The sequence below is a fragment of the Cotesia glomerata genome, linkage group LG2 (assembly GCF_020080835.1).
Source record: "Cotesia glomerata isolate CgM1 linkage group LG2, MPM_Cglom_v2.3, whole genome shotgun sequence".
In the NCBI taxonomy this organism is placed as follows: Eukaryota; Metazoa; Arthropoda; class Insecta; order Hymenoptera; family Braconidae; genus Cotesia; species Cotesia glomerata.
The window spans coordinates 1,158,823-1,172,019 of NC_058159.1; the positions used below are offsets into that span (position 1 = coordinate 1,158,823).

The window sequence follows — 13,197 nt, forward strand, 5'->3', positions numbered from 1 at the left end:
ATGTCAAATAATAAATGATAAAAATTTTTATTGTTTAATGTAATGTATTATATTTGTAATCACTGATTACTCAAGAATTTACTCAAAGTAATATATTCGAAACAGCTGTTTCATGATATGATATATGTATAAATATTTCAAACACCAAAGAGGAATTTCAAAGTTGGATTACTGTCAAATAATGTATGCCGACTTAAAATTTGTGAGATTTTCAACATTACATTACAATGACGTTATATACCTGCTATTCAGTGAGAAATTATATTATTACTGTAATCTATTATCTGAATCAATAGAATTAATTAAAATTATAATTATATTTATTTAAGCTATCTCTGCAATTTTACAAAAAAAAAAGCTTAATCATAAAACTAGTAAATCTCTATCGTGTTTATTCTTGATAAAATATGTTACAAAGAATCAAATGTATGATTAAAGTACCTTTATTTAAGTATATTAATATAAGAAAAATCTGCTCTGTTAAATCGTTAATCCGTTACTATAGCAACATCACAAATGCATTTTATATAAATACATATACTGTTTAAAAGACAATACTTGGCTTAGATTGTTCATCGTGTATACGTGATGATATAAAATAAAATTACAGTGCATACACTTGATTGAATAATTAATTAAATAAGTTTATCATAATAATGGAACGTGAAATAGCAATCGCGCGAGTAAATGCTATTTTAACGGAACTAATAACGCAAGTCAAAAAAATTAGCGATGCGTCAAAGAGACAGCAGGTGTCTTCTGACAATGAAGAGCAGTGCAGTGGATCGGAAAATCTAACAAAGATGTTGGATGTTCTTGGGCGCATTATTGAAATGCAAATGTGGACATCACCTAGAGAAGAACGTGAGCGCGCATCTACTTTGGCGAGTGCACTTGTTAATGGAGAAAAAGCTCGAGTGGAAGCTGAGAGTAAGCTTTAAAAAAATCGATTTTACGTCTACTATTATGAAATAGTATACACGTATTTTTTTACTGTTTGTCTTTTTTGTTATTGTTACTCGAATTGATGCAACATGTTAATTTTTTTTTTTTTTTTTTATAGATTTAGAGAGTACAATTGAAACGGAGAAACTTTTGCATCAACATTTCACAAATGACGTAAAAGAACAAATCGCTGAGGAAAAAATCCTCTTGGAAGGGATTAAGGCCAGACAAAAAAGGGAAATTGATGAAAGAAAGTCGGAATCTTTTTTATTTTTAGTAGTTTTGTTGTTTTATAAGCTGTATTGAATTTCTTAATGCTCAAATATGTCGAAGAAATCGCTTTGTACTGAATTTTTTTTATCATTAAAATTTACTTGCAATCTTGCAGTCACTATGTAACTGCTGTGACTTATGAATTATAGATAAATAAAATTTTGCTTTATTAAATAATGCCTTTTGTTAAATTGCATTGTATTTTCTTAAATATTGAAGTTTTTAAATATATAAGCTCATTCCGATGTTACATTCATCAAGAGCTTTCATTTGAGTACCCACATTAATTTTTTATATATATATAATATATAAATATATGAAAAAATGATGTGGGTACTCAAATGAAAGCTCTTGATGAGTGTAACATCAGGATGAGCTTACATCTTTAAAAATGTCAATATTTCACAAGATATTTGTTAAATTGCACTGTTTTTTCTTAACTATTCATGTTTTTAAAGATATAAGCTCATCCTGATGTTATACTCGTCAAGCGCTTTCATTTGAGTACCCACATGCATTTTTGATATATTTTTGATACATGCATATATATAATATATATAAATATATGAAAAATTGATGTGGGTACTCAAATGAAAGGTCTCGATGAGTGTAACATCGGAATGAGCTTATATCTTTCAAAATGTCAATAGTTCACAAGATACAATGTTATTTCTCAATTATGTATCTAGAGATAGATTCACAAATTCAAATTAAGACCTTGCAATGACACTAAATTTCACTAAAAAAACTGATTTTATCATATGACTATTCTGGATACAATTTTTCTTAGTCTCTTAATAATATAGATTATTTTTCAGGCAAAAAACTGCGGCAATTATTGAAGAAATTTTGGAAAAAAAATCAGTAGAAGAAAAAAAATTGCTGAGAGAAGTAAATTTTAAATCTGCGGAGTATGAAGCGATTTATGCGATCAATGAAAGTAATGAAGAAAATTTGTATAATATGAGGTATTTTAATATTTCTTAGATAAGTGTGAATTATGAATACTAAGCGATTTTATTTAAATTAAAAAATTGTTTTTTTTTATTAATATAATTTTAATTAAAATTTTATTAGGAGAAAAGCAGAACAAGACTATTTGGAAATACTTTCTAAGTATGATAAAGATGTTGGAATGCTTCACCGGGCTATGGAATCTCTGATAGAGGAATCAAATATATTGGAAATTAAATTGAAAATTCTTGAGGTTTTTTTAAAAAATACGCTCGATATATTTAATTAAAGGGAAAAACTTCTGTTTAATATCTTATTTTTATATCAACTAGTAACAATTTCACTTAATTTTGTAAATTTTTTTATGCTTTTAAAAAAATTTTTAAAAGTTCAAAGTTCTGATTTTTAATTGAATTTTTTGTTCTTGTTGATATAATAATAATTATAATAAATATTAGTTTTTTCGATTAATTTAATTCGATTAATTTTTTATTAGTAATCAGTATAATTTTTAAAAAAGGACAAAGTATCAATCCAAAAGGTAGAATACGAGGAACTAAAAAACGAACGTGAGATGGCAATCGCAGAAGCATTTGCTGAAACTCTAAATAATTTCAAGAGAAATCGTGCGGCTAGAATAATACAGCGTGGCTGGCGTGGATATTTAGAGCGCCAGTTACTAAAAAAGAAGAAAAAATCTAAAAAGAAAAAATAAATAAATTTATTTACAAAAAAATCACACGATAAGTATTGAGAAAATGTGTCTATTAATTAAAAGACCCTGAGCCAGAACCTATTTCACTACGATTCCCACTAACCTAGTCCCATTCTGTCTGTACTCCATTTAAAACTAATTATGTTGCTTATATATATGGAGTGATATCGCTATTTTCGCACATATGCACAAATCGATTCTAATATCCACACGTGGTCGTTATTTCATTTCAAGTGCAATATATTTAAAGAAAATCCTGGCTCCATTCCAGCCGCTGGATAAACTCAATGTCATCATGTTGGGAGAGTAGAAATATTAATTTAAATAAATATACTTCAAGTGGGAGTACAAAATAATCAAGTTCTGGGGCAAATGTTCATAAATTATCTTGAAATATAATTGAATTTATAGAAATTTATGAAGTTATTTTATTATTTTAGCTTTGGGTGATTTTTGATTGGAGTATAGTATAAAACTAGCAAACTTGCTTTGTAAAATTTTACTTTATTAAATAATGAATTTTGTTAAATTACACTGTACTTTCTTAAATATTGACGTTTTTAAAGATATAAGCTCATCCCGATGTTAAACTCATCAAGAGCTTTCATTTGAGTACCCACGTGCATTTTTGATATATTTTTCATATATACATATATATAAATATATAAAATATATGAAAAAATGATGTGGGTATTCAAATGAAAGCTCTTGATGAGTGTAACATCGGGACGAGCTTATATCTTTAAAAATGTCAATAGTTCACAAGATACAATGTCATTTCTTAATTATTGACATTTTCTAAGATATAAACTCATTTCGATGTTACACTCATCGAGACCTTTCATTTAAGTACCCACATGGCATTTTTTATATATTATATATATTATATATATGGTATTTATGAAATATATAAATATATAAAATATATGAAAAATTGATGTGGGTACTCAAATGAAAACTCTTGATGAGTGTAACATCGGGATGAGCTTATGTCTTTAAAAATGTCAATAGTTCACAACATACAAGGTCATTTCTCAATTATGTATCTATAGATAGAGTATTTTCGAATGCAGCTTAAATACTTGTCATAATAAATTGACTATCGGTGAGAATGATATGAAACCTTGAATAATAAATCTCTTTCAGATTTAGACTATATTGTCAATCAGGAGCTAGTCTTTCAAAAGAGTGACAATTTTTCGTTAATTATTCAAAAAAAAATGTCCTTGAATATTGAGTAAGATAAGAACTTTTTGAATAAATAAACAAAACTCCAAAAAAAATTCCCTTCCATCAACCCACCCGCATCCCGTGCCTTAATTCCCTCTCTAAACAAATGTTTCTCCATAACTCAAATAAAAAACCTAAAAAACTCAACTTAATATCTCCGTTATCAAAATCCATATGCCGATCAACTGACCGATCCCCAAGGCAGCAAGTACCACAAAAACCGCATGTTAAATTACTAAATATTGACTCCGGCATGATACAACATACTGGTGCATAAAACACTTGCGGTCAGTGCCTACAATAAATGTTCTATTAAACTATAAACTGTATACCCTCTACCTCAGCTGAAATGCGTGTTAATTTGACGAGCTCTATTAATCTCAAGGAGTAATTACCTCAATAAATCACCCTCTATTTTCGACGGCTAAGAAACTCCCACAATAATAATGACAAATGTAAGTACTGTTACTCAAAAATAATTATTAATAACAATAACAATAACAACAAACCACCACCAGGAATCTAAATAAATAAAAGTGTGGCGAAGTTTATAAGCATGCGCAACAATATTTAAAAAGAGGGGGTGAAATATTCAGTCGAGCAAACCAGGCACGAACCAGCCGATCATTACGAGGTATCCGGGTCGCCGGGTGTTCGTTTCACCGACTAAGAGTAAAACAACTCATATATATATAATATATAATATATAATACTTACTACTTGTATATTTATCATATATATTTATATTTTATCAAACATCACTACTAAAGCTCCGAAACAATAAAAACCGGCACGGTATCAAGCTGTTCTCATTCTTATCATTATCACAACTCAACACTCGCATTAAATAAATTAAACAAATTGAAAATATATTTTTTAAATTATTGCTTTTCAATTATAAATAATTATTATCGCTTGTCACAAAGGTGTTTTGCTAAATACTAAATTCTGCACATCAAAAGTGTAAAAATAAATTCCGGAGAATCAAAATAGATAAATTAAAGAAAGAAGTAACGAGCGTTAAGTGAAAGCGTTTTATTGTTGTTATTTTTTATTTTTTTTTTTTTCACTTACTCACCGCATTAAATTCAGTCTGTAGTTAATATATCACTTACTGTCATACGGTTATTTATTTTTCTACTTACGAGAGTTTAAGTATTTAGTTTTTTTCCCTTTCGGGCTCTATCAAACGTTTGCCACCTGTGGCTTAAGCTTTGTCTGCAAATTGTAATACATTTGTCAATTAATCGTTTTGTTTTTTCATTTTTTTTTTAATATTAAATTGTAATATGTATTAAAAGTGGTTTTCAAATGTTTGTTAATTTTTCAGAGTTTAGTGAAGTTCTAAAATGTGAAGGCCGAGTTTGAATTGAGGAATTATTCAGTGGGAAATATATACTTTTATGTTTAATTCATCATACTCATATAATATATCGGGTTTATTTTCATTGTCATTATTACTGTTGCTTAAGTGAAGGATGTCTTTGACTTCTCACCCGACAACAATGGTCAGCCATGAAGATAAATTAATGTCCGGAACTTTGGAAGAAAGGAAAGAAGCTTTCAAAGAGGATGTTGAGCTTATGAAAGAAACCACTAAATTTATTACTGAAGTTATTGAGACCGCGGCTACCGAGGCTTCGAAAAGAAAATTGCAGAGTCAGGTTGGTTTTTTTATTTAAGGTTATTTTATGTCAATAAAATTCAACGGTTAATTTAAGATAATTAGACTCTTTATAAAAATTTTTTTTAATGATTTTAAAAAGAATTTTTATTAAATAAATTAAGAAAATTTGAACTTGAGGATTTTAATAAGGTCATGGTTAAGAAATTAGACTTTAAAAAATTAGTGGAATAAATTTTATCATGTTTGCAGCCATAAATAAAGATAGTAGTGAAGAAAATATACATTAAGTATTTGAGTTTGTTTAAAATGTTACGAGGAAGAAATTTATTACTTAAAATTATCAGAATTAATTTTGGAGTTGAAGTATACTTTAAAGTAATCTAATTGTTTTATGTACATAAAGCTTTTTTTATGCGAAAAAAAATATAATTGAAGAAGATATGATGATAAGTATTTAGGCTGCATTCGTAAATACTCTATCTCTAAATACATAATTAAGAAATGACCTTGTATCTTGTGAATTATTGACATTTTTAAAGATATAAGCTCATCCCGATATTACACTCATCAAGACCTTTCATTTGAGTACCCACATCAATTTTTTATATATTTTATATTATATATTTATATATGTGTATATATGAAAAATATATCAAAAATAGATGTGGGTACTCAAATGACAGCTCTTCATCAGTGTAATATTGGGATGAACTTATATCTTAAACAATGTCAATATTTAAGAAAATACAGTGCAATTTAACAAATACCTTAGGTTCCAGAGCCAAATAAATTTTTTATCTATCTATTTATCTATATGAAAAATTGATCTGGGTACTCAAATGAAAGGTCTCTATGAGTGTAACATCAGGATGAGCTTATATTTTTAAAAACGTCAGTATTTCAGAAAGTACAGCGCAATTTAACAAAAGTTATTTATTCATAAACCAAAATTTTATTTAATTATAGTTCACAAGTCACGGAAGTCACATAGTGACTGCAAAGTGGCTAGTTATAATTTAAAAAGTAAAATAAAATCGAGTTATTGTTGATTAATCTGAACAGTAGATTTAATGTAAATCAGATGTCTCATAACAGACTTGTTGAATTGGCCTGATTTTCTTCCCTAAGCTTCAATTTCCAGTGGGATGAAACCCTATTGAATACCAACTTTGTCAACCTTTTTTCATAGTAAATATATAACGAGTAAAACGAGCAGGTTTATGACTAAAAATAGCTTCTTATCTTCGGTATTGGCAAAATAACGGAATCCGTAGGGTCCTTAGTAAATATATCGGGTTCCTATAGAGGATAATGACATTTTATTAACTTCATTATCGATATTTTCAGAATATAAAAAAAATGTTTTTTTGAAATTTCTAAAAATATTTCTCTCCAAAAATATTGTTTCTATTTTCTTTTCGTATATCTACCATCTCGTTCTCATAAAAAGTATCCATTTAAATAAAAAATAAATAGAGTTACGTCCTCGATAGTGATACTAGAAGCTCTCAGTTTCTGTGCGATCTGATTACTTCTCTATTCACACTTGCAACTGAGCCAATCCAAACACCCAACACAAGCTAACGTACAATATATACACATGCACAATAATCGTCTCTGTTTGTTTCAGGGTGATGGAACAAGTGAAGGTAAATTGACACTGAATAACACTTTGATAAAAAAAAGTTCAATTAACCCGATCGATTTACTTATAATTATTGAATTTAAACTAAATGTCTCCCGTTGTTTAGTGAGTAGTAACGAACTAGATAACTGTTTTTAAAAATCATCAATTTTATTTTATTTCTAATTCATAAACATTCTTTTTTTTTTTTTTTCTTTAATCTAACTTCATAAAACCTTAGCAGCTTTTTTTCAATAAAACAAAATCGTTTCGCTTTTAAATAGTGACGATTAATTAAAGTTAATCAATAGAGAGTTATGTCTCGCTGTCAGTAAACAAATTAACGGCTAATTAAGACCCGTAGTTAAAGCTAACGCGTTCAATAACAAAGTGGAACAATGCATGTGTTACGCAGGCAGTAGATTGAAGGGTGGCGATGTCATCAGCGGCTGGAACAACCGTGCCCGTGGCTTCTGCAATCGGATTCTGAACACCCTCTGCCCATGCTTCATCAACAATGGTAAAATCGTAGAGACTGATTTCAAATAAATTTTATTTATCACTATTGATAGTTTGTTATTAATTAATGTTTAAGTAAGCTAACTTAAACTGTCCAAAACGCTAGACAAACAATCTAACAAATTAACATATGTCACGAAGCATTTTGTATATTAACTGCCCAGCATTACATGCAACTGCCAACATGCTGTCCATCTTTATTATTCACTTCTGTATTGTATTGTATAGATCTTAGCAGCATTAAACATCTAAATTTATCCATATCATTAATTTAAGCATCAAAAATTCTACTTCTGATATTAAAATACTTTTCTTACTACATTAATATTTACCTTCTTATTGTTATTATTAATATTAGATGTATATTAATTTATCCTGTATTTTTTTTTTTTTTGTATCAATTGGCAATTAAAATAATCCTTTCTAAAAGACTTGAAGTTTTTTCACACTACTTTTATCTTTAGATGTGCGTCTTTTTTAGAATTATGTAAATTTCGATCTAATCTAAGAAAAAATAGACGTAAAAAAATATATAAAGGCAAAATGAGCTTTTATGTGATGAAATTTCAATTTTACTGTCATTTTTTATAAAAAAAAATTAATGTTAAGACAAGAGAAAATTTGTTAGAATTTTTTTGATCATTTTTCTCAAGCTGTCGGGAGGTGTTACGTCTCGAGAGTATTGAATCATTGTCAAGCTTATAAGAATTATGATTAACTAAAAAAGGATGAAAAAAAAATTGACAATGTTTGAAATAAATTATTTAAATTATTGGATAATTTGTTTTATAAAAATTGAAATCTCATTTTGCCTTTTGAATAATTTTTAATTGTAAATTAAATTACTAGGGTTGATTATTCTTTGTAGTCTTTTGTCTTACGGCAAACTGCAGAGGTCACGAGCATACACTAATAAAAAAAGATATTTCTGTAATTTTTATTATTATTTAAAATTTGACTTTTAATTATCGAGAATTAAAATTATTTTGTTTATAAAAATTAAATAGTTTGTATCAGATTAATTTTTTTTAGTTAATGTCTCAATATCTTATTTTAAGAATAATATATATATATATATATATATTTCATTTATCTTAGAATTTAAAATACCCCGGAGGTATTATAGTTAACTTGCGATAAACTTTTATTTATTTCATTTTTTCATATTATTACCATTCAGATTTAAATATCTAAATATCATAAAGTTTCTTATAGCCTTAGGTAAAACTTTTAACTTAAAAGTCAAATTTTTTATATAAAAAAATCCAGAATCATAAAACTATTGCGATATCTTTACAACTGCAAACAATTAAATGATCCACAGAAATACACTACTGCATTAATTAATTGCAAGCCTATTTTTATCTTATTTTTTTCTAACTAAGCTTAACCATTAAAATATTTTCATTGAAAAATAGCTGCACTGATTCTAGTGAATAGAGTTAGATAGAAAAGAAACTAGCGTGTAGTGTTAGACTTAATGCAACTACTTGTTTAATATTTAAATGGGACATTTTTATTTTTTTACGGAAATTCTTGAAATAATGTGATATAATTCAATTGTACCGCTAAAATTTTAATTATGAATTATAAATTTAAGTTTTAATGATAATTTAGAACTTTTTTTTACTTTTGGTTAAAAAAAAAAGTTTTTTCATTCAAATTGAAAAAAAAAAAAACTTTTTTGTACCTATTCTGAAAAAAATTTTTAATTTATTTTTGATAGAATAGAAAATAATAAAAATATGAGGATTTAAACTTTTGAAATTACATTTTAATAAGAACTGAATTTTTCGAAACAAAAATTAATTTTCAAAGAGATTTTCTCTAAAATCAAGTAGTTTTTTTTTTCTCTTTAGTGTACACATATAAAAAAAAATTGACAACTATTACTTAAATTAATTTAAAAATTTTTCTTAAATTTTTTTTCAAAAAGTAATCGATTAAAATAATTAAAAAAAATTTTTTTTTTACTCTGACGGCACATTTTCTCTGAATTCAAGTGCCAAAACAATGAATATCTTTAAAATAAGTACAAACGTATTAATTAAACATAAAACAAATGTCCTATTTAGATTTTAAGCTAGTAAACTAGTAAACCTTTGTTCAGATTAGCACTCTTGCATGACTTAGAGCTGAACAAATTAGCAATAAAAATACAAAAAACAGTACTAATATGTATAATATGATAAAAATAGAGAGACAATTGGTGCCAATACAATAGAATTTATTCTTTTCATAGACTTGTTGGCCTGGACGCCCTACCGTTATCGCTTCACGAGACCGTAACCACTCGGAAGAACAACCGATTCCATAAAATCCAATAATAGATAAAGATAACTAACATATATATTGTATGTACATGTACACATAAAGTATACACTCCGTCAATTTATTGCCGACAAACTCGTGGACCTTTACAACCATTTTTTTAACTTCTGTGGTTATATTCTGTCCCATTAAATAATTACTTACTAGTATTAGTATTAATTATATGAATCTCTTTTGAGAATGCATCATTTTTAATGATTTATTTTAATCAATGTATAGTAATATGTATCAAAAGAACAATTAGTATTTGTACATGAAAGTAAAGTATATATAAAAATAGTATTTTCAAAAAATACTGCTCAAAAAATTCCGTTTTATTAATTTTGTAAATTTTTTGATTGAATTTTTTTTCTAATGATTTTATTGTGAAAAAAAAATTACTAACGCTAACAATATATCTGATCGACGTGTACTTTGTACTTCATAAAGCAAAAGTAGAGAAAAAATTTAAACAAAGTTAAAGTTAGCTATTGACCTGAAGAGAAGAAAAAAGTTTGATAAAAATACTCAATTCTATTCAATACTTTTTCATCACAAGTACTTTGCTTTGTTGCCGTTCATGGTTCAGTTGTTTTATTTATTATTTTATGAAGATTTTATGAAAATTTTATTTTATTTAAGATATTTTTAAACTGATTTTTTTATTAAATTAATAAAAAGGAAAATTATTGCAAAATTATTGAAGTATTCTAATTTAAAAAATTGAAAACTTTAGTGAGAATTAACTGTATGTAAATATGTATCTATATAATATATATTATATAATGTTAGCTGTCATTTGTCATATAGTTTATATAAGAAGAAATTGGAGTATGCAATGCGTTTTGAAATTATGTTAAAAATGTGCTTTGAAGTCTATATTCTCTACGGAACAAAGCGTAATATAATCTACAACAATATGTGACAATCAATTTAAATGACACATTTATTTATTACCAATTATTTCAATTGTGTTGTATGTAATTTAAGTTAAAATTGTATTGCAGTTTTTTTTTTATTTGAACATTTGAATATTGTTAACTGTACCTGCAATAAAATTCAAAATGTCATGCTGTAATAACTAATACAATAATTATAATAATATTTACAGTGTATAGATCGATGTACAATAAAAAATATAAATAATATAACTATCGTAATATATCTTTGTAAATTTATTTTTGCGAAATTTAGAAAATTTTTTTACTAATACTTTTAATTACTTTACCCTGGAATAATTTAATTAATTTGAGGTACTCTTCTCGCAACGCAACTCCAAAATTAAACTTCTGAAGTATGGGATTGCGCAAAGTGTACGTTGTTAATTTATTGCAGTATGAAGACAGGGTATATCTAGTAATTATAATTGAGATATGAAATGTCCTCGACATTATAAAAAAATAAATCTCATTAATTACTATATCGTATGTCAGACTACGAAACTGCTGGGTTAAATATTTCTATTAGTAGATAATACTAAATTTTCCTTGGACCTACATTTATTTGCTGATAAAACAACTGCTAAGTGATGTAATAAAATACATAAATGTCATCCTAAAAGTTTAATGCGTCATGAATATAAAGGTAAGTAAATAGCGTAATTTTATTCCTGGACTTTTCCGGGGTTTATGATTAAAAATTTTTTATTTATTTTAGACAGTTAGAAAATTTAATTTGTATTTATGCTGCAAGTAAATAAATAAAAAACTGGAGTTTTTTTTTTCGGTGGAGTAATTTAGGAATAAATATGAATTTTAATCCGAAAAATATCCGAGAACGGAGATTTTAAGTTAAAATAAATTTTTATTTAGCTAAAACAAATTTTATAACAAAAATAAATTATTAACATTATGATATTTAATTAAATAAAATTAATTACTTGAATTTTACTGAAGTTAACTTTTATACGGCAATTTTAAGGATTTTATAATAAATAAATTATTATCGAGAGTTTTAAAAAAAAAAACTACTTGTAGAAATTAAGAGAAATATTTTCAAGTATTGAAATTTAATTATTACATCAAATTATAAGGAAAAAAAGTTATATTAATTTTCTAAATTTCGCATTTTATTTCTTAATAAATAATATCTTTACTTTTTATGATTTCTTCTTAGTGAAAAAAAAATGTAAGTAAAATTAACTCGGCGAAATTTTCTTTATGAATAATTTAAATAAAATCCTTATTGGACTGAATTTCACCCTGGAGGGATTAAATTCACTCTGCGATTTTTTTACAGTGTATATAAATTAATAATTAAAAAATAAATAACAATTTTAATTAAAAAATAAATTAAAATACGCTTAGTATTATTTTTCAAGCCGACGAAATTTAATTAGTGATATAATAGTTTAAGCGAGTAATAAAATCTCTTACTAAAGCAATAATAAAGTAGCCTAGCAACGTAACATAGTACCATAGAAACCCAGTGAGAATCTAAAACCCTCTACAAGTTTCTAAGATTATAACCCGGAATCGTTTGTCGTGGAAATAACCCTCTATTTCAGTATTCTCCGACACTGATGTTAATTTACTTTAAAATTATTCATCGCTGAAATAATAGAGTGTAAGTAAAAGGATAAAACAAGTCGAGTGAATAATTTATGCAAACCTTTTTTTTAATAGGTTACAGTTTTAAAGATCTGTCACTTTTAATTTGTCATGTGATCCATTAATACTTTAAGGTAAATCGATGGTTGGAAATTTTTTTATTATAAATAATAAATATTATTCTATTTTATAATTTATGAACTATAAAATTTAATGAATGATAGAATCATGACTTCGAGAGGCGAAAAGAGGGTTAATGACAAACGTGACAGGACACGTGATCGAATTAAGAGAAAAAAAACATTGGATGAACTTATTAGCATCACTGATGCCAATGCAATTGATAATATAATCGGGCAAACTTATAAAGATTTAAATATTTCGGTAAAACATTTGTCGAGGTAAGCTAAAGTTATTTTTAATTAGGAAGTGTCGGATTTCGGATGATTAT

General features: G+C 26.4%; 3 protein-coding genes across 6 annotated transcripts in view; all 3 read left to right on the forward strand.

Annotated features, from left to right (window-relative positions):
- The first annotated feature begins 484 nt into the window (after window positions 1-484).
- Window positions 485-2,897, forward strand: LOC123258414 (dynein regulatory complex protein 10-like). The gene is made up of 5 exons (XM_044718405.1): window positions 485-930; window positions 1,064-1,199; window positions 2,037-2,186; window positions 2,296-2,425; window positions 2,693-2,897. Exons 1-5 carry the CDS (start codon window positions 657-659, stop codon window positions 2,885-2,887), a joined length of 885 nt encoding a protein of 294 aa, XP_044574340.1. The 5' UTR covers window positions 485-656; the 3' UTR covers window positions 2,888-2,897.
- A 1,784-nt stretch (window positions 2,898-4,681) lies between these two features.
- Window positions 4,682-10,698, forward strand: LOC123258415. Of its 4 annotated transcripts, none has more exons than XM_044718406.1 (5): window positions 4,683-4,789; window positions 5,448-5,781; window positions 7,375-7,393; window positions 7,784-7,888; window positions 10,130-10,698. In XM_044718406.1, the coding sequence occupies exons 2-5, from the start codon at window positions 5,596-5,598 to the stop codon at window positions 10,174-10,176; spliced, it is 357 nt and encodes a 118-aa protein (XP_044574341.1). In that variant the 5' UTR covers window positions 4,683-4,789; window positions 5,448-5,595; the 3' UTR covers window positions 10,177-10,698. The 4 variants fall into 4 exon arrangements, with proteins under 4 accessions (XP_044574344.1, XP_044574341.1, XP_044574343.1 ...); XM_044718408.1 differs by lacking the exon at window positions 4,683-4,789 and adding an exon at window positions 4,790-4,912; XM_044718407.1 differs by lacking the exon at window positions 4,683-4,789 and adding an exon at window positions 4,968-5,344.
- Window positions 10,699-12,974: 2,276 nt separating this feature from the next.
- LOC123260084 (dynein axonemal heavy chain 7) overlaps window positions 12,975-13,197 on the forward strand; it is a 28,931-nt gene continuing 28,708 nt past the window's right edge. Inside the window, exon 1 of the mRNA XM_044721021.1 lies at window positions 12,975-13,147. Within this exon, the coding sequence (XP_044576956.1) occupies window positions 12,975-13,147 (173 nt within the window). The remainder of the gene's footprint in view (window positions 13,148-13,197) is intronic.